General features: G+C 42.1%; 1 protein-coding gene and 1 pseudogene across 5 annotated transcripts in view; both read left to right on the top strand.

The window, feature by feature from the left end:
* Positions 1 to 21877, top strand: part of CRCP (CGRP receptor component) — a 100037-nt gene that overhangs the window by 19822 nt on the left and 58338 nt on the right. For 3 of the 5 annotated variants that reach the window (XM_055339264.1, XM_055339262.1, XM_055339261.1), the window contains exon 5: positions 11855 to 11912. In XM_055339264.1, the coding sequence (XP_055195239.1) occupies positions 11855 to 11912 (58 nt within the window). Of the gene's footprint in view, positions 1 to 11854; positions 11913 to 16991; positions 21401 to 21877 lie in introns of those variants that run through there. The other 2 variants (XM_055339263.1, XM_055339265.1) reach the window with 1 other exon arrangement.
* LOC129519288 (DAZ-associated protein 2-like) lies at positions 5693 to 7547 on the top strand (annotated as a pseudogene).

Genomic DNA, 21877 nt, shown 5'->3' with positions numbered 1-21877 from the left:
TCCAGAATTCCAGAATAGTTACATCAGACAGATTCCATCAGTGCAGATATCGTCTGGATAGACAGGCAGATTCCTGGTGCTTCCTATTTTACCACTTTTCCAGAATCATCTCTGTTCTTTTTCTTTTTTAAAGAAATTAAGACTATATTTTAGATCACTTTTAGGTTAACAGCAAAATTAAGGGGAAGATACAGACATTTCCCATATCCCCCTCCATCAGATGCACAGCCTCCACTTTATTAACATCCCCCATCAGATTGGTAAATATGTTGCAATCAGTGAACCTCCATTGACATATCATTATCACCCAAAGTCCATAGTTTACATTGTGGTTCACTCTTAGCGTTATACATTCTCTGGATTTGGAAGAATGTATAATAACATGTATATCCACTTGTTGCAGTATCACAAGAGTGTTTTCACTGACCTGCAAATCCAATCCTCTGTGCTCCACCTCTTCATCCTTCCCTCCCACATACAACCTCTGGCAACCATTTATCTTTTTACCTCTCCATATTGCCTTCTTCAGAATGTCTTGTAGTTGGAATCATAGGGTATGTAGTCATTTTCAGATTATCTTCTTTCACTTAGTAATATGCATTTTAAGCCTTCTCCATGTCTTTTTATGGTTTCATAGCTCATTTCTTTTTAGCACTAAAGAATATTCCATTGTCTGAACATACCATAGCTTGTCCATTATCCACGAAAGAATATCTTGGTGGTTCCAAGTTTGGGCAGTTACCAGAAAAACCTAATTTAACCATCTGTGCTCAGATTTTTTTTTTTTTTTTTTTTTTTTTGTCATTGTAAGTTTTCAGCTCCTTTGGGTAAATACCAATAAGTACAGCAGCTGGATCACATGGTAAGAGTATGTCTAGTTTTCTAAGATACCATCAGACAGCCTTCTAAAATGGCTGTATCATTTTGCATCCCTCCCATCAATCAATGAGTCTGTTGGCTTCAGTCCTCACCAGCATTTGGTGATGTTACTATTCTGGATTTTGGCCATTCTAATAAATATATAATGGTATCTTGTTTTAATTTGCATTTTCCTAATAACATATAATGTTGAGCTCCTTTTCACATGCTTCTTTGCCATCCATATATATTTCATTTTAAGATTTTATTTGAGAGAGAGAGAGAGCGTGTGTATGGTTGGGGGGATGGGAAGAGGGATAGGCAGACTCCCCAGTGAGTGGAAAGCCTTATGTGGGGCTGGATCCCAGGACCCTGAACTGAGCCAAACACAGAAACTTAACCAACTGAGCCCCCCAAGTGCCCCTATGTATCTTCTTTGATGAGGTGTTCATTCAGGTCTTTTGGCCATTTTTAATTGAGTTGTTTTCTTACTGTTTTAAGAATTTACTGTATATTTTGGATAAGTCCTTTATCCTGTGCCTTTCATAAATATATTCTCCCAGTCTGTGGTTTGTTTTCTCATTTTCTTGATGTTGTGTTTCACAGAGCAGATTTTTTTAAATTTTAATGAAGTTCAGTTTTATCAGCTGTTTCTTTCATGGATTGCACCTTTGGTGGTGTAGTTGAAAAGTCATCACCAAACTCAAGATCACCTAGGCTTTCTCCTGTATTATCTTCTAGGAATTGTTATAGTTTTGCATTTTACATTTAGGTCTAGTTGTCTAGGCAGTTGTCTAGGTGGTGGAGAGGCAGAGTCCTGGTTTTTCCCACACTGCCATTTTCCTTGAATCCTCTCTCTTCATTTTTCTCTTTTTCCTCCCCCTCTTTGTTGTTCAAACGATAATTTCTATTGATCTCTCTGTAAATTCACAGACTCTTTTGTCTGTCATCTTCATTTTGTTAATAAGCCCAGCCAGTGAATTTATTTCATACATTATGATTTTTAGTTCTAAAATTTCCATTTATTATTTATAATTTCTGCCTCTTTCCTGAGAACATCAGTTATTCCACCCATTTCAAGAATATTGTTATAATAGCTACTTTAAAATCTTTGATAATTCTAACATATGGGTTATTGTAGGTTTGGTATTTTTTCCTTTGAGAATGAGTTGTATATTCTTTCTTTCCATTGAGGTAGTTTTAAATTATGTCCTGGACCTTTTGAATATTACAGTGTTTAGACTCTGGATCCTGTTAAAAGTCTCTGCTTATTTTGTTGTTTATTTTAGCAGTCAACCCAGTTAGGTTCACACCTCAAGTCTCTTGCCTTCCATGGGCAAGGATTTTAATGTCAGTGTAGTTTTTAAAACTTTTGATCTGCTTTGGATGTTTTTTGCAAATGAGACTGGAGTGGTGGTTTGACATGATTTTTGTTGTTTTGGGACTGTTCTGCACATGAATGGCTCAAGCTGAATCTGGGGTTTGTGCTGATTTATGCTCAGATGTAGGAGAATCCCCCTTCTCTAGCTCACTTCTCTGAGATGGCCCCCAGACTGACCCACTTGAGCCTCCCCTGTTGGTTCTTTGGCCACAAGTACTAGATTTCTCTCAAAGATTTATTTATTTATTTATTTATTTATTTATTTATTTATTTATTTATTTAATCAACACTGATTTCTGTTTTTTTTTTTTTTTAATTTTTATTTATTTATGAAAGTCACAGAGAGAGAGAGAGGCAGAGACACAGGCAGAGGGAGAAGCAAGCTCCATGCACCGGGAGCCCGACGTGGGATTCAATCCCGGGTCTCCAGGATTGCGCCCCGGGCCAAAGGCAGGCGCCAAACTGCTGCGCCACCCAGGGATCCCTCTCTCAAAGATTTAGTTGTCCACATGTACAGTTGTTATTGGTACCACCCTTGGGGCAAAGCAAGGAGAGATAAAGAGCAAAGGGGAAAAAGGATATTACTTGGCACTCTGGATGACCAAGATTCTCTTTGTAGCTACACTTGCTGATGGGGGCTCCCTAGGGAGCTGCTGTTGAGCTGCAAATTTCATCCAGATTTCCGGGTCTCAGGGACCCCTTTCCCCAATCTTCTGGCTGGAAAGATGGGATTTCTCTTGGAGTTTTAGCTGCTTGTTGGAGCTACTGCCATAGCTCTCTTGTGGCCTGAGAATCAGTGCTGTGAGAGAAAAGAGAAAGCAGACATCTATCCCCCACACTAACTAGTTCTTCAAGTTTTATTTTAATTTCCAGTCCACCTACCTTTGTATACTTTTCACAGTCCTCAGGTTATTCCTTTTGTATTTAGTCCTGGGGGCTTTTTGTTGTTATAATAAGCAGAAAGATCGGCCTTTAGCGATCTATTTCTTATCTACAACACAAGTCCTGATAGTTTTTTAAGGCCTCTTCTCACTATGTGTCTGGTCTGGTGTATTGCTTCCCATCCCAACATCTTTTCTTGTACACATATACGCCTGGCTACCATTCGAGAAACTCAAAAATGGGGCATCTGGCTGGCTCAGTCAGTAAAGCATGAGATTCTTGATTTTGGGGTCATGGGAGCAGACCCCATGTTGGGCATAGAGTTTAAATTTAAAAAGAAAGGAAGAAAAGAAAAGAAACCCACAAATGAGAATTTTCTTGCAAGCCTATTCATGATTGGCCATAATCTATGTAAATTTAAACCAGATTGTAATATTCGGAGAAGTTTCTTTTTTCCATGTGTGATTCTAAAGTTGAGGATTTGTAAATTCCTTTGTGACTTGTTGGTGCCTATTTTTCATTAACTGGTTGACTTCTAGGACAGATCTGTGCCAGGGTTTTTACGGAGGTTAGTGACTGCCAGAAGCAAAAGCTGCAGGCAGTCGTGTTCTACAGACAACCAGTAGAGGGGGCTGGCAGGCTGCTTTTTCTGTAGATGGGGCCTGGCTCCTCCTCTGAGGCAGAGCGAACCATTGCAGCTCATTGACTTCATTGGCCTCAGTACCTATGATCCAGGGGCTGCTTACCATTATACCAGACCTGGACCATCTTTGTGCTAGCCAGTGTGATATAAGGCAGGAATATATATAATATAAATAAACATATATATAAATATATATGAATAAACATTTATATCAGAAACTGCTGAAGTGCTCATTAATCCTTATATCTGCATATCCCCAAGAGAGTTTTTCTCTACCATCCTCTCAGGGAGAGGAGATTCAAGATAATAGCCCTTAAAGGGTCTAGTTCTCATGGTACAAACTGGAACTCTATTATAATTTGCTTAAGTACCTCCACTGCTAGAATCCTTGAGGGTATAATAGAAACCATGTTTTATTTTACTCCATAGCTTTTTTCAGCAAAATGGTAGTGTTGAAACTCAACTCAAAGTCACTTTAACACTAAGTCCTATGTTAATTCTCTATAGTCTATTATATTTTTCTATAGTTCATTTTCTCAAAGCATTTGGTTCTTTAATCATTTTTGCTTGAAGCATTTAGTTCTTAAGAACTGCAGTCTGGCTTACAGCCCCAGGTCTTATCCTGATACCTGTTCCCTAAGATGTGCAGACAGCTATGTCTGCCAGAATAGAAGGACTTGTCTTTGAGACCCAGCTTAGGTTTGTAAATAACTTTGAGTCCTAAAGGGACTCTTCTGTACACAGATTACTCTTGGGGTTTGGCATCATATTTGGGATATATACTTCTAGGGCCAGCAAAGCCCAGAGGAAATGGATGAGTTGTCAGATTTCACTAGTATCTGGATTATGGGTAGTCTCTCTGCTCTGGGAGCATGGACTCCTGCCCCAGGTCTCCCCAGTGTTCTGCAGTTGTCTCTTCTTTGCACTTTTCTTGAAAGTCAGTCCTGCCCTAGCTCTTTCTTTGACTTATCCTCCAGCTTTGTCTGTTTGAGAAATACAAAGATGAATACAGTGTAAGTGCTATGGTAGGAGGGACATGGTAGAGAAGACACTAAAGTGTTGGAATTTGAGTATATTATTTTGTCTCTAGGAGGTGACACTGGGTTTTAATATAAAGGAAGAGTCAGCCAGGTGCAGGTCAGTTAGTTCTTCAAAGCAGAAAGAACATGATGTACAAAGGCACAGAATCAAGAAGTAGTCTGATGCTTTTCTATGCGATGTTTAGTTTCATTTAATCGGGATATGAGTGCTTAGGGAAAGCAAAGGCATATGAACCTAGAGGATTGGAAATATCAGACTAGGTTCTGGAGACTAAGGAATTCAAGTTCATACCAAAATCCTGGTAGAAGATTACAAGCAGGATAATGAGGCAGCCAGATTTTTATCTTTTAAAAGTACTTTATGGGGATCCCTGGATGGCTCAGCAGTTTAGTGCCTGCCTTTGGCCCAGGGTGTGGTCCTGGAGTCCCGGAATCGAGTCCCACATCAGGCTACCTGCATGGAGCCTGCTTCTCCCTCTGCCTGTGTCTTTGCCTCTCTCTCTCTCTCTCTCTCTCTCTCTCTCTCTCTCTGTCTCATGAATAAATTAAAAAATAAAAATAAATAAAAGTACTTTATTTCAGGTACCTCTGAGAATAGAGGTCATTGTCCTCTAACCAAGAAAAATTGTGGCTTATAGAAATGGTGAGAAGGGGATGGATATCTTGAAAGAAATAATCTGGGATGCCTTGGTACCTCAGCAGTTGAGTGCCTGCCTTTGGCCCAGAGTGTGACCCTGGAGTCCCGAGATTGAGTCCCCATCAGGCTTCCTACATGGAGCCTGCTTCTCACCCTGCCTGTGTCTGTGCCTCTCTCTCTCTCTCTCTATTGTCTCTCATGAATAAATAAATAACATCTTAAAAGAAATAAAAAAAAAAAACTATAAAGAGATGAAGGACTCATCAGATAAGAGAATCATTAAAGAATGCTATGTAGAAGCCATAAAGGTAGATAGTCTTAAGGAGAGAATGATCAACAATGTCAGATATCACAGAGACAGGTAAAAGAAGACAGGGAAGCATCCACTAGAGTTGTCTGTGTGGAGGCATAGAGCCCTTTGGCAAGAACAGTTTTAGTGATCAATTGGGGCACGAGCTAAAGTGTAATGAGTTGAAAAATGAAAAGGATGAAAGTAGGGACAATAAAAACAGGCTTAGTTATGAAGTGAGGGGAATGTGTATAACCTGCGGACCCTCAAACCAGAGCCTGCGGTCAGTGTGGGTCTGTGATTTTGCTCCTGCAGTGCTCAGCTCCTTGAATGTAGGAGCAGAGAACTTGCTTGTTTGGTTTGACTCCAAGTCAGCTTTTTCATGGAGCAGCTGTGAGTGTTTTTGTTGCTAGTCGACTTACAAGATTCTTTTGTGTAACTATAGGAACATTTCCAGCAGTTCAGAACCTAGCTTGATAATGACTGGTCAATGAACTGGATTCCATTGCTTTGATTGATTTGAGCAGAGATGCTCATTTATTTAGCTCTACTTTTTCTCTGTTCCTGCTCTCTCTCTGTTCTTTATTCTGTTGGGTAATGACGATCAAAATAAATAATTTTATTTAGAATGCGGTTCATATTTTTCAGCTCAGTTGGGTTTTTAAAACTTTGGGGGCATCTGTGTGGTTCAGTCAGTTAAGCATCTGACTTTCGCTTGGGTCATGATCTCAGGGTCCTGGGATTGAGCCCAGTGTTGTGGGGCTCCTCACTCAGTGGGGAGTCTGCTTCTCCCTCTCCCTCTCCCTCTGCCTTTCTGCCCTGCCCCCTGCTTGTGCTCCTGTGCTCTTTCTCTCTCAAACAAAAACTACTTGCTGGTTTTATTCCTGGTCCCATCATAACCTCTCAGATGGTAACTTCACTTCTGCTTAACTGAGAAAATTATCCAAAATGAACTTTTTCCTTTCAGATCCCCTCAAATATGCTTTCTCCCCCACATTGCTGTGGCCTCTGTGGAATATGAGCCCCTTTGCTGAAACTTTGGACTTTTGTTTTTGTGAGGGTCTTTTTCCCTTTCTCCCCTTCAATTATAGTCTTTCCTCATGCTCCAGGGTCCCTCCAGAACCTCCCCTCCTCAGGCTGTAGTTGCTCCTTGCCTTCTCTTTTCCTTCAATAGATTATTTTGGTCTGTGATGCTGAGAGGAACCAGACCCATAACTACTGTGAACAGCAAAGGTCAGTATCAAACACAGATCTGTCCTGTGCAGCCTTGTGGGAATCCAGTCCACCTTCAGATCTTGTGACTTCTCAGGCTCCTCCTGTACTGATGCTCCCTCCGTCTGCCTACTCAGAGCTCTTATTGGAGCTTTGTGCAGCCGTGGGCAGCCACAGTCGCTACCACGTCAGCTGCTTTTCCTGGCACCTCTCACTGTATCTTCCCAGGGCCCAGACTGTGGCTTTTGGCCCTTTAGAGTCCATAATCCCTATGGCTTTGATCCACTTGGTCCCACCTGTCCACCTGGTTCAACAGTGCTGGTGGAAGGCGGGTATTTTGCAGGTAGGAGATTCAGAGCTGGGGCCGCTGCTGGCAGCATTCCTCTTCCACATCCAGGATTCCTTCTCAGTGCTGCTCAGCTTGGAACCTCACAGGGAGCCAGTGTCCTCAGAACTCAGTGATAGGGAAACCTCTTCGTGGGTGGCTTAGATGGTGACTCCAGCATCTGGTGAGGAAGTAGGCCACCAGTGTGCTGGGAAGGACATCAGGTACCTTTGGCACTATCACAGTTCAGCTGCTTTAGTCCTGTTAGCCTCTCATTTCACTTCAGACACGTGTTGTGGTGTCTTTCCGGGGCTGAAACTTTTGGACACTTTTCAGATTTAATAAGAAACTACAGGGGATCCCCGGGTGGTGCAGCGGTTTGGCGCCTGCCTTTGGCCCGGGGCGCGATCCTGGAGACCCGGGATCGAATCCCACGTCGGGCTCCCGGTGCATGGAGCCTGCTTCTCCCTCTGCCTGTGTCTCTGCCTCTCTCTCTCTCTCTCTCTCTGTGTGTGTGACTATCATAAATAAATAAAAATTAAAAAAAAAAAAAAGAAACTACATCATAGGGGCACCTGGGTAGCTCAGTTGGTCAAGTATATACTTCGGGCTTGGTCATGATCTCAGGGTCTTAGGATTGAGTTCTGCACTGGGCTCCCTGCTCACAGGGGAATCTGCTCCCTCTCCCTCTGCTCCTCATTCATGCTTGCTCTCTCTCCCACTCACTCGCTCTCTCAAATAAAAATCTTTTAAAAAAAATAGAAACCATATTACAGTAGCAGAATCTCCCTGAAGTGTTTTGGTGTAGGGGAGGTAGCCATTCATAAAATAAAGTAGACAAAGCAGCCCTAAGGATCTTCCTTAAATTCCTCTGGAATTATATTGTACCATACTGGTCTTTGCTTTTAGTAAGGAAATATCAATTAGGCTTTGAGGGAACTTTCATCTACCTAAGAATTAAAATTGCCAAAATATCTGGATTGGTCTTTAGTCTCCTTTAAGTCTTTGATTTATAGTATATGTCATAAATGAAACACTTCAGTTGTCTGACTTTGCTTTTCTATCCTTTGCCCCATATCCATCCTCAAACCTTGTCTTCCATTCCCTCCTGCCAGTCCCTGTTGAAACAGAGTTGCAGGCCAGAGACCAATCAGACTAATAACCTCCTCCTCTCCTTGGACATCTCCCTTGTGCTTTTAACTTGTCTTTCACAAGGATCTTCTGAAACCCGTTCTGTGCCCCAAGCACAGACCCCATTACTTCAGCTTTCACACCTGCCTCTTAGACCCTCCTCTCACAGGTTGTTTTCATCAGACATGAACCAAACCTAAATTTGCTTTAATGCCAGAAAAACTGAGGTTCATCCAAACAAAGAATATCAATACAAACTATACTGAAAACGAGTTTGTTTAAAATCTGGGGCAGTGAGGAGGATGTCTTTCAAAAGCCTGATAACTTTAGAGCCAAATTTCAGAGGGGAATTTTCTGATCAAAATTTGGTTGCCATTTGTTGTCAACCTGCCTGCCACAGCCATTCATGGATCCCAAGAATTCCTAAGCTGGGTTAATGGAGTCGTATTGTGAATGCCTCACTTCCAAGTGACTTGAGTCCAGTGAAATCTTTTTGTTTTTTTAAGAGGATTTTTTTTTAATTTTTTTTTTTTTTTTTTTTAATTCATAGACACAGAGAGAGAGAGGCAGAGACACAGGCAGAGGGAGAGGGAGAAGCAGGCTCCATGCAGGGAGCCTGATGTGGGTCTCGATCCCAGGTCTCCAGGATCACACCCCAGGCTGCAGGCGGCGCCAAACCGCTGCGCCACCGGGGCTGCCCGAGTCCAGTGAAATCTCATTAGAGTTAAGAATGTTTGTAGATCCCTAATACCTTGATTTTTGTTTTCAGAAATTGGGTTTTATTTTATGTTATAATTTCAGTTCATCTAAATGTGTTGTGTACATGTGATGTTTGGTTATACCATTGATTATTATGGAGATTTTCTGTTGTATGTTTCTCTTTGCACTGTGGCACACTTTTTTTTTTTATGTTTTTGGTGACACACTTTGCTGATGAATTTTTTAATTCTCAAAATGTAGAATAAAGATTGTTTTGAAAATTTTTAAAAAGTGGTAACACTGCATTACCAAAGGGAAAAAAAGATTATTTTCTCTACAGTTAATCCTCAGTCCCCACAGTCCAGTTGTGACCATCACTGTTGTTCCACCAAACTATTGCACAGGCCACCAGTGCCCTCTTTGTTGGCAGATCTGGTTACTTCTATACTGTCAGTCTGCTTTCCCCTCTTCAGCATGTGATATTGTTGCTCCTGCCCTTTTCCCAGAGCTTTTCCTCCCTTAGTTTCCCTAACATCACTCTCTCAGGTTTTCTTTGCCTCTCTTTCCTCCTCCTTTGCCACCTTCTCTCCCAGACCCTTAACTGGAGATGTTTTATGGTGCCCTGTCTTGTGTCTCCACTTACTCTGTAGTTGGTCTCTGGACTGTGATATCCACTCCCATGGTTTTGTATCACTCCTTGCTAGTACATCCAGCTCTGGTCTTTTTCTTTAGTTCTAGACCACACTAGAACTAGAACTAGACGAATGGCTGAACAGAGACCTCTTCATTGTTCCAAAAGCACCACAAACTCATCAGATTTCAAATAATAGATTTTTCCCAGACTAAAAACCTGACACTAAACCCTGACTCTTCTCTTCTCCCTGTCCCCACCCAACCAAGGCTGTTGTCAGGTCCTGTTACCTATACCTGAGGTTGACCTTTCACATGTCCAGCCTCTCATTGCCAGCCCTGCTGCTACCCAGGTTCACGGCCTTGTTTTTTCTCACCTCAGCGTATCACTCCGTTCCTTGGTTACTTTCCAGTGTCCACAGAGTCACATCCAGCCTGTTGTTAGTTGGAGCCCTGTGTGGTCTTGTCCTAAGGACTCAGCTTCATGTCTCACAGCCTTTCATGCAGCCATTTCCTAAAACTCCATAATTTTTGTTCTTGCCGTTTACTTAATGCTGTTCCTGCCCTGACTGTCCATTGCTCCCATTGTTTTGTCTAGAAAACTCTTCAGGGCCCAGTGCAAAGGTTTCCTCCTCAGTGAAGTCATCTTTGAGTCTAGAGTAAATGTTTGCAGGATTATGAGGAAGGAGTAGAACTTCACTACAAGTGCCTTACTAATGACTTCCATTTATGGAGAAATTGCTGTGACAGTCATCATTTTGAATACCGAATACTAGAAGCAGATGGTTAAGAACATGAGCTTTGATGACCGAGTCCCAACTCTCCATTTACTAGCTGTGTAACCCTTGGGCAAGTTATTTACCATCTCAGCATCGATTAAGTCTGAGGGTTCAATGTGCTTGCCATATGGGAAGAAGCAATAAATGGTAGCTGCTGGCACTATAAACAGAAAGATGTTCATCCCTCCTTAACCCCCTGATGAGATATTAAGTTCTATTATGATTGCTGTTATACAGATGGCGAGACCGAGGCAGAGGGAGGCTGGCTAATACGCTGTTTCTCCAAAGGTGGCTGTGGGCCTGTGGCTCAGTCATCTGTTTATTTCAGAATGTCTTTAAAGTTCAATAAATATTTACTGAGTTGATCTGAAAGATGAATCTGGAGCTTCTGGGTCAGATTGAGAGGGAAACTTAGAAATTGTCACCTGCACAGGGGTGGTAACTGAAGCTGTTCTTTTTTCTTTTAAGTCCTATATCACCTTCAAGAGTCCACACATTTCAACCACTCCTTTAGAAATGAGCTAGATATTACCTTGTGACAGGTGATAATTATTATCCTCAACCGTTACTTACATGTTTGTTAAAATTTCTTGTATTTGTCTTCTTTCCCCAACTGGCTTATAAACTTTGTGGGCAGAGGACTGTGCCTTATACTTCTGTGCATTAACCCCTACCCCCCTCTAGTCCTGGTTTTTGTTTCTGATATAACAAGTCAAAATCTGACATTTAATATTAATCTCAGGGGATCCCTGGGTGGCTCAGTGGTTTAGCGCCTGCCTTTGGCCCAGGGCGCGATCCTGGAGTCCCGGGATCGAGTCCCGCGTCTGGCTCCCGGCATGGAGCCTGCTTCTCCCTCCTCCTGTGTCCCTGCCTCTCTCTCTCTCTCTCTCTCTCTCTCTCTCTCTCTCTCTCTCTTTCTCTATGTCTATCATAAATAAATAAATCTTTTAAAAAAAATATTAATCTCAAAAAGGAATTCTCTGCCATTCCTAAGTGATACCAACCAACCAAGATTATTTTATTAATCTTTTGGATTAAGAAAATGTTATTTTCTTCATATTTTCCAGATAAAATTGATTAAAACTGCACCTCTTCTATTTGTTACATTTCTTTTAATCCATACATCAGTTGTTTTTTTGATTCTAATACACATTTGTACCCTCTCAAGAGTCTCTGATGTGGGCTCTTCGATTCTCATTCTCCCTTTTACAGTTGAAGAAACTGAGGGCCACTTTCCAAGCAGTTTTCCCATTTGTTATCTGACACCGTGTTCTCTGAACAGCTTGGTCAAGACTCAAGATTCTGAAGGGAATAAGAGTTTTAAATGCTTTGTACTTTCATTTGACAGAGCTGAGAAGCTTCAGCTGCTGAATCACAGGCCTATGACTGCTGTTGAGATCCAGCTGGTGAGTGAAGGAGGCCCGAATATGAGGGGAGTGGTTTCTGGGTCTGAGAGGGAGAAAGGATGATGAAGGCTGGAACTGCCATTTCCTGAAAAGACTGCCCGCCTGCCCCATTTTATAAGTGAAAGGAGACCTCACCAATTGGATCCTAGTTAGTATGGACTTAATGAAAGTAGACTGGGGAAATTTTGTTCCTTCCTTAGGATTTGGGCCTGCATCGCAGCACTCTTTGTCTCCCCTGATGTCCCACCCTATCCTGGTCATTGCTTTCCTCTAGGGGTTATTGCCAACCAGATGTTGCAGAAAAACAAGAGACTCACCATGACTCTGGCAGAATTTCTCCTCCCTGACTCCCACCCTTCAACCCTATTCTTCCTGTTTCTGCTCTTGGTTCACGGAGCACATGTGTACTTCCCCACATGCTCTTTCTGTCAGCCTCCTGGCCCAGTCTCTCAAGCCAGAAACCTGGAAGTCATTCTCTTCTTTGATCTCACATGCACTTAGTCCCCAGGTTCTGTTGCTTGTGTCTTCCCCTGTTCTCTCTCCTCTCCCTGTCACACTGTGTTAATTTCTGTCTTTTCTCAGTGCAGCTCTCGTGGTTGTCCTCTCATCATGACCCTTCCTCAGGCTGGCCCCTCCAGTCCACCTTCTGCACCACTGTCAGAGTTCACTTTCTCAGACCACAAACTTGATCATCTTGTTTCCCTGCATATGACCATTCAGTGGATCCTCATCACTTGCACAGTCTACACAGCAGTCACAGTATAAAGCTTTAGAATTGTGCAAGACAGCCAGAGTAAAAGCTATACATGGTCTAAGGAGAATGTGAAGCTGAGGCCCAGTGAGAAAATCTGTGTGGTTACTGTGTTGGTGTCCTGGGAACACCGTGAAGCTCTAAATACCAGGCAGGCCATTTAATTGTCAGTAAAAAAAAAAAAAAAAAAAAACAACCTGATTAGAGAATTAACAAAATGAGAAAAAAGGAGTTTGCAAAGTCAGTTTTAGAAGTACTTATCCTTTGTCAAATTTCTCTCAGAAAGTGTGGAAGAAAGGAGCCAAAAATACCTATGATGTTTAGAGTTTCTTTAAAAAGAACCTTTGTAAAAGGTTCATGGAGGGATGTCTGGGTGGCTCAGTGGTTGAGCATCTGCCTTCGGCTCAGGTCATGATCCCGGAGTTCGGGGATCAAGTCCCGCATCAAGCTCCCCACAGGGAGCCTGCCTCTCCCTCTGTCTGTGTCTCTGCCTCTCTCTCTCATGAATAAATAAATAAAAACCTTAAAAAATAATAAATAAATAAAAGGGTCATGGGGCATTTAATTTTTGACTAAAACTTTTATTATCCTCCTAATGTTTTCCTGTCCTTCAAAATGCACCCAAAATTAAATTAGAAAAATTCCTTCCATAAAGGGTGACTTTCTGGGGAAACTGGCCTTTAGGGTAAATAGAGATTCCTTTTTTTTGTATCCTTATTTTGATGCACTCAACTGTGCAGGAGATTCATCTTAGAACAGAAAAAAAAAATCAGCAAGAATCTAATCCATGTCCCTCTGGGTTAAAAATCACATGTTAGCTCCTCCAACTTTAATCAGCAACATATGTTATTCATGGCTAAATGACAGATGGAGAGAGGAGATGAAGATTAGCATGATCTCATCCCAGAGCCTGTAGAAAGCTCTATCATTACTTGGTATGATTAGCTGCTATTAAGAGTGCCTGCTGTATGCCATGGGCTTCGTAGGCATCACCTTTAATGCCCTCACCATAGTCTTGGCTAGTGAGTGGCAAATTGGGTCTGTCTGACTCAGCACCTTACTTTCTCCTCCAAACCATGTGCTTTTGCATAGTAAGAAGAAAGAAGTGTGTGGCGTCCCCTCAGACTGTCCGATCCTTTCTCCTTTTCACGGGTAGGTAGTAGGTCTTGATAAATACAGTATGTTGTTTCTCAGCAGTTGGACCATGTTATAGTCAGATTTTCCCCAGCCTGAGATTTGGCTACAAAGGATAGCAAATCCCAGTGACAATATCTCTTCTCATAAGAGAGGGATCAGAAATGAGGTTTTCACAAAGGGTGTGAAGTACAGAAGACTTGAGAATATCCTTGCATTAACCTTACGGCCATTATTCTCCCTGGGTCCAAAGTATTTCCAGCATCCAGCATTTGTATTCAGTTTTGGGGGGTAAAGCTACTTTTGGTTACACCTCAGCCATGGTTTGTGGTAAGCCTCAGATCCACAGGAGCCTGCCCCCCACTTCTGTGATTCTGTCCCCGTCCTGCCACTGTCCTCAACGGTACTGCTATATACGCCTGTTGGAAGTTAGTGATTATAAATGTCTTAGATTGTATCGTCTTATGGCTTACAAAACACTGTAATATGTGTTCTTATTTGGTCCTTAACTGTAGATGTTACATTCATTTTACATTAGAGAAAATTGAAATTTACAGAAGTTAAGTGAACTGTTCTGAACCTAGTTATTAGGTTCAAGTTGTTTTGGTAATGTAGGAAGTTGGCCTTGGCAGCTCAGAATGAGAGACACCATTTTTGGAGTAGAGCAGCCCCATGTGACAGTTCCTAGGAATTGATACAGTTTGTGATAAAAATTAAGCGTTGACTCATCTGCAAATACTTTGGATTTTTACATCTCATTCACCCTTCTGTTCCAAACAACTTGAAACCTTGGGTGTTTGAGAACATTGAGGTGGTGCTTTGTGTCTCTTTGGGCTCAGTTTCTTCTGTGTTGGGAAGAAAAGGTGAGGAGTAATACAGTTAGTATCATTTTATCTTAGAGACCCAAGAGGTATTAGTGAGTTTTTGGTTTCTGAGTTTCTTTTTTGAATAAATGTGTTTTCATTTTGCTTAATGAGGTTTAGGTTTTTTTTCCTGTGACTGGGAATCTTGGTTTGAAAAGGAAAGTTTCTGTTCTTCGGCCCTATTGCCTATCAGCTGACGCCTGATCATCATTGCATCTGCCACATGCAGTGATCAGGATGCAAGAAGGTGGTCTGTTCAAGTCTTCTCTATTTGTTTTTCTAAAAATGAGGCCTCTGAGAAGTCATATAACTCTAGTCTGCCTCTCTGAGAGAGGAAAGGATAGAAGCATGGTGTTCTAGAAAGAGCTGAAATCCAAAGGCAAAGACCTTTCCCTACTTGCTGTAAGACCCAGATCAGGTTTTCTTTACAATGCTGAGCATACACTTACTCATCTATAAATTGTCCTGACTTCCACATGCTTGAGAAGCTCTGGTGGCAGTGATTCTGGGAAAGCGCCTGCACAAATACTGGTGGGAAGTTGTCAGTGTTCTAAGACTAGTCTAAATCTCCTTTCCTGCTTCCCCTGAGTCAGGAAGCAGTTCATAATCAACTGCACATGGCAATTTATAAATTTGGAGACATTCCTCTCTCAAATGGAGATCATCTTTTCTTAGGGTTAAATAATCAAATTGGATATACCCCTTTCCAACTCCTTCATATTTTGGAGACAGTCTCTGTTAGATTACTTCCTTTTACACATCGTAATTTTGCATGTCTGGTTTTATTTATTTTTTTAAGATTTTATTTATTAGTGAGAGAGAGAGAGAGGCAGAGACATAGGCAGAGGGAGAAGCAGGTTCCTTGCAGGGAGCCCGATGTGGGACTCAATCCCGTGACTCCAGGATCATGCCCTGGGCCAAAGGCAGATGCTCAACCACTGAGCCACCCAGGCGTCCCAGCATGTCTGGTTTTAAAAATGGGTTTTTGAGGATTATTTCTTGTTCAGTAGAGGTTATACTTTATGGAGCTTTTGAATCTTTAGGAAATGGTCGTTTTATTTCACAGCATGATGAGAAGTAGCCCGTTGGTTCACTCAGGGTCTTCTCCACCCTAGAACACTCAGGATGATTCTCTGGTTGTAGAAACATTTTTGTACCCTAGATGAATGAAGAGACTGATGTTTTGCCAGGAGTTCATGATGTGATCTTAGACACATCACCTGACTTGATTAGCTTCTGTAAAGGGAGGTGGTCAGACCAAAACCCTCTTCAGGGTTCGAAGTCTAGCCTGTTATCCTGTTTTATTTAAATCTGCTGGGATTTCTTTCTGGAACTCCTCTTGGTCCTAGTCACCAGATCTCAGAGGTTGCTGTGGGAAATGCCACAGAACAGAACCCTGGACACCTTTAGCTGTTTATGATAGGTGGCTGGTGCCCCTAAGTGAACATGGGTAAGTAATTTGACTGCCTGTATGTTGCTCTTAAAAACATTGTTGACTATATTTGTATTCATTAATATATTCGAGAACTAGAGGTACAGCTAAGAAAACTGGCTCATAATTGTGGACTATCAGTGTGTAGATTTCCAGGACACATCAAACTGGGCTTTAAGTGGATCTAATTTAGTGAGGCAGCAGGGGATTGTTTCCCAGCCGTCACTCTTGCTTCACATTCCCAGGAGGTGATCAAGGCCACATGGTGTGTGTTTGATTGTAGGTGTCAGTGTTGGGCAGGCCCAACTTGAGGTGCTCGTTCTTTTGCCGGGATTGTTGTGAGGGCTAAAAGAATAACAGATAGGAAGTGCTATGTGCACTCGGACATGTGAGCTCCCTAAAGACCTGTTAGTGGCAGTGGGAGTGGGGATGAGAAAACAAAAAAAAATTTGGCACACAGTGGGCAATTGTCAGATGGGTTGTTCATATAGTTTATAAGTTACAGTTGTGTTTGTTGTGAACTACAAAAGTATATAAAATGCTATTTCACTCCCCAGAAGTGAGTTTTCTTTGCATACAAAGCATATTCAAGTGTGCATGTGGTTGGGTATAGAACCATTAAGGTTTTCTATTTCTTTGAAGAAAAATGCTAACCTGCAACTTGCTTTTTGCCCTGACCCATTTGGAACAGTTGCATAGGATTTGGGTAAAAAAAAAAAAAAGGAATTGGAGCTGGCTTCTCCCTCCCTCGGAGCCAGGGTGGAGAGAACACAGAGACCTGAGGAGGCTCTAGAGCCAGCGTGCCAGAGGCCAGTGGACTAGAAACAGCATGGGTGGGGAGGGCAGCCTGGACACCGCCTGTTGGCTCATCTGTAACCCTTGGAGGTTTTCTTCTGCAGATGGTTGAAGAGAGTGAAGAACGGCTCACAGAGGAGCAAATCGAAGCCCTCCTCCATACCGTCACGAGCATTCTGCCTGCGGGGCCAGAGGCTGAACAGAAGAAAAACACGAATGACATGACAGTGGATGAAGAGGACCCAGCATAGAAGAGCACAGCCAGCCAGCTGCCTCGTGAAGCTGAAAAGCCCAGCAGCCATTTCCCAGACATCCAGAGGATTTTTCATTTGGTTTTACCCTTTATCCCAATAGGCCTGATTTCATGGTTGGTCAGATAAATCACAAAAATAAGCTAAGAAGAAGTACATGTGTCTCTGGGAGATGAAACCTGGTGAAGACAGGCTGTCAGGGCAGAAAGGAGGACGGAGTCAAAGAGGACAATGTTCAACCCTCTGTGGTAAAAATACTTCTGTGGCCTTTGCCATAGTTGTGGGCAGGGCCCTGTGCACAGCTGGTAAAATGCTTGTGTTGCCTTTGATGGGCTATGTCCTAATTAGTTTCATCTGCTTCCCTAGGAGCTTCCCAAGCAGGGGCGCTGAGCATTGTTGGGGTGAGAGCTGAGTTAGAAGAATCCAGTTAGATGGCCTGAAACTCCCAGAGCAGCAAAAAGTTGCTCTAGGTTAGAATGAGCCACTGAACTTGGCTCACCTTAGAGGAATCTTCTCCTCCAGCACATCAAAGATAAGAGAAGACTGGCCTGTCCAGCCTTCCTCAGGTCTGAAGGCTCTTTTCCTCTCCTGGCAGGGGTGTTGTTTCCCAGCTCACTATTTATTCTTCAGTGTTAGGGCACCAGCCCATTCTCTTGAAAAACCACTGCAGACTGACTGAGTGACAGTGACAAAGAAGTACAGCGTTGGCTGCCTTACTCACCACCGACAGGAGCCCTGGGTACACACTGCCTCTTGAGGCCAGGTGAGCCTCACTTGCACAGTGGACAGATTGCATCTTTTGAAAGGGCACAGACAGGGACAGAATATGAAGAACTAGAGGTTGACTAATAAGAATTTGAATTTGTTGGCTATTGCAAGGTTGCATCAGTTTTTCAATTTAAAATATTAGGATAGGGGGGATCCCTATCCCTAGGATAGGTGGCTCAGTGGTTTCGCACCTGCCTTTGGCCCAGGGCGCAATCCTGGAGTCCCGGGATCGAGTTCCGCGTTGGGCTCCCAGCATGGAGCCTGCTTCTCCCTCTGCCTGTGTCTCTGCCTCTCTCTCTCTCTCTCTCTCTCTCTCTCTGTGTGTGTGTGTGTGTGTGTGTCTATCATAAATAAATAAAAATAAATCTTTTTAAAAAAATAAATAAGTAAAATATTAGGCTAATGATCATGTGAAAAGTTTGTTGATATTGAGGTTTTGGAGAGTTCAGTAGCTCCAGACATGTGGTTGCCTTAGGTCCTAGGAGTATTGCTGAAAGCGAATTTCCCACATTTGCCCTGCTCCCCATTTGGGGAAGAAAATACAGACATTAACTTTCCAAATCGGTACTCATTTTGTTGTGAGATTACATACTTTCAGTGCTGCTATTAATTGGATTATTTCCCACCCCCTTGCAATTCCCAGATTATTTCAACCTCCCCACTACCCCTGCCAATTGCAGTTAGGTCATTCTTAACCTTATCATTTGAGGATCAGGCAAAACTGGAATTTGCAGGGCATTTGTTTTTAAATCTCTCTTCCGTATTGGGAGTTTTACCAAGAACTGCTGATTTGTCAGGATGTCATCTGGGTACCTGTGTCACTGTTTTATTTTAACCTTCAGTGTATTCTGTGCATTTTCTTAACAGATTAATCTAGTTAATAATAAATTGTTCCCAAGTGACCACCAACTTTTGGTATTTTTATAAATCCTTGAAGAGTGGGACGCCTGGGTGGCTCAGCTTTCGAGCATCTGCCTTTGGCCCAGGGCACAATCCCAAGATCCTGTGTTTGAGTCCTCACAGGGAGCCTGCTTCTCCCTCTGCGTGTGTTCCTGCCTCTCTCTCTCTGTCTCTCCTGAATAAATAAATAAATCTTTTAAAAAAAAATCCTTGAGGACTTTGTTTTGCCATGGATAGAAAGAGATAAAAATCTGACTTAGAAGTTAAAATGTGTGGATTATTTATTTTTTTATAGATTTATTTTTATTTATTTATGATAGACATAGAGAGCGAGAGAGAGAGGCAGAGACACAGGCAGAGGGAGAAACAGACTCCATGCCAGGAGCCCGATGCGGGACTCGATCCCAGGACTCCAGGATCGCGCCCTGGGCCAAAGGCAGGCGCAAAACCGCTGAGCCACCCAGGGATCCCTGTGTGGATTATTTATTAAAAAAAGAAGTTGAGGGCAGCCCCGGTGGCTCAGTGGGTTAGCACCCCCTTCAGCCCAGGGCGGGCAGGATCCTGGAGACCCGGGATTGAGTCCCACATCAGGCTCCCTGCATGGAGCCTGCTTCTCCCTTTGTTGTGTCGCTGCGCGCGCGCTCTCTCTCTCTCTCTCTCTCTCTCTCTCTCTGTCTCTCATGAATAAATAATTTTTTAAAAAAGTTGAATCTATTTAGTGTCATCTATTTTCAATTGCAAGAAAATTTTAAGCTTCTGTATTTGGGACCTTAATTTAACTTCAGTTTCTGATAATGGCAGTTCTGGAAGACTAAATAACCTTTATAGGAAACAAATAGAATATAATATTGGGAAACTTAACCCATATCACATCTGGGAAGAAGAGCTGGGGAGCCTAGAAATCTTACTTTTCATTTTATATCCTTCTACGTGGTTTTAGTTCTTGACCATGTGACTATTGTATTCTTTAAAAAGAAAAAAAAAGTACATCCATATGCTTGTTCTTGGCCTCTGTGAATGCTACTGAATGTGTACTTGACAGTTGAATTATGTCCCACACAGAGGCTGACATCCATTGTAGTCACTGTAGGAAAGGCAGCTCTGCAGGGACCTGGCGCAGGCATGTGAGGAAGGCAGAGTTTGAGGACTAATGCCAGTGTCTAGCTCAGTGACTATAGCTGGATATATTTTTAGGTCAACCAGTCTTCCAGATTTTCCTAAGCTCTCAGTTCACCTTTTTTTTTTCCCCAAGCTTTAAATTTTCTTTAGGGGAAAGCCTTAGTTTTTGACACAGGAAGATTTTCTTAGTTATCTTTCAAGAAGATACTACGGAGCTCTTTAAAAATTGACCCTTAGTTAGAGATTTATCCACATATTTTTCCCTTGCCCCCTTTTGCTTAAGTGTTACAGTGTGAGGGAGCCGGGTGGTTCAGTTGCTTAAGCATCAGACTCCTGATTTTGGCTCAGATCATGACCTCAGAGTTGGGAGATCAAGCCCTATGTTGGGCTCCGTGTTCAATGGGGAGTCTGTTTGAAATTGTGACTCTCCCTCTGTCCCTCCCTCCACATGCTTGCTCTAAATAAATAAGTAAATAAAATCTTTTTAAAAGTTTACAGTATGACCCACTGCCACCTCAGAAGACTTCCCATTTCTTCAGGACTTGTTCATAAAATGATACCATTTCACTAATTAATCATTGTGTGCCAGCTTTCAAAAGCTTATGTCCTAGTAAGTACATTAATGCTCCAGAATAATATTTGCTAAATCATTTTCTCCCCTGAATTTAACACGCATATAAATAGATCGTTTCTTGATAAACTGTAAAACATCACATACTCTGAAAAGAATCATCAACCTTAATTACACAACGACGAATGAGATAAGAGGAAGTAAAACTGCTTAAGATCCTTCTGTGTAGTTTTTAAATTAAGATACAATTTATGTACCATAAAATTTGCCCTTTCATTGCAAGGTTATACAACCATCACTTCTAATTCCAGAATTTTTTTCATTCCAAAAAGAATCCCCATACCCACTAGCAGTCATTCTTCATTAACATTTCCCCACAGGCCCTTGGCAGCCACTAATCTAGTTTCTACTTTACGTATTTGCCTATTCTGGTCATTTCGTGTAAATTGAACCATACAATATGTGGCCATTTGTATCTGACTTTCAGCATATTTTTAAGGTTCAGACATGTTGTACCTTTGCTTTTTATGGTTGAATAATAGTTCATTGAATAGATATACCACTTTTGTTCATCAGTTGGTGGACGTTAGGGGTGTGTTCATAACTGGCTGTTTATAGATATGCTGTTGAGAACATCCATGTACAAAGTTTTTGTGACTTACGTTCTCCTTTCTCTTGCGTATAAGTGGAGTTGTTACATCATGTGATAATTCTGTTTAGCTGTTTGATGAGCTGCCAAACTGTTTTCCATATCATGTTTCTACCAGCAGTGCATGATGGAATCCAGTCTCTCTCTTGTCCCTCTTATGAATATAGCCATCTTAGTGGTTGTGAAGTGCTATCTCATTGTGGTTTTGCTTCGTAATTCCCTAATGGCTATTAAAGTTGAACATCTTTGCATGTCCTTATTGGCCATTTTTGTATGTTCTTTAAAGAAATGCCTATTGAAATCCTTTGCATTGGGCAGCCCGGGTGGCCCAGCGGTTTAGGGCCACCTTCAGCCCAGGGCCTGATCCCGGAGACCCAGGATTGAGTCCCACGTTGGGCTCCCTACATGGAGCCTGCTTCTCCTGCCTGTGTCTCTGCCTGCCTCTCTCTCTCTCTCTCTCTCTCTCTCTCATGAATAAATAAAATCTTAAAAAAAATCATTTGCATTTAAAAAACAGACTTTTTTCAAGGAGTTTTAGGTTTACAGAGGAATTGAGCAGAAAGTATAGGGAATTCCTATATGGGCCGTTGCTCCCACCCCCAAGAGTTTCTTTTGTTATTAACATCTTACATTAGTGTAGTGTATTCATTACAATTGATGAACCAGTATTGATAAACTTTTACTACTTAAAATTCATAGTTTACATTAGGGTTCGCTCTTTGTGTTGTACGT

Source organism: Nyctereutes procyonoides, unplaced genomic scaffold (genome assembly GCF_905146905.1).
Source record: "Nyctereutes procyonoides isolate TBG_1078 unplaced genomic scaffold, NYPRO_anot_genome, whole genome shotgun sequence".
Lineage (NCBI taxonomy): Eukaryota > Metazoa > Chordata > Mammalia > Carnivora > Canidae > Nyctereutes > Nyctereutes procyonoides.
Note: the sequence above shows the minus strand (reverse complement) of the source record. Positions and strands in the feature narration are given on the sequence as shown.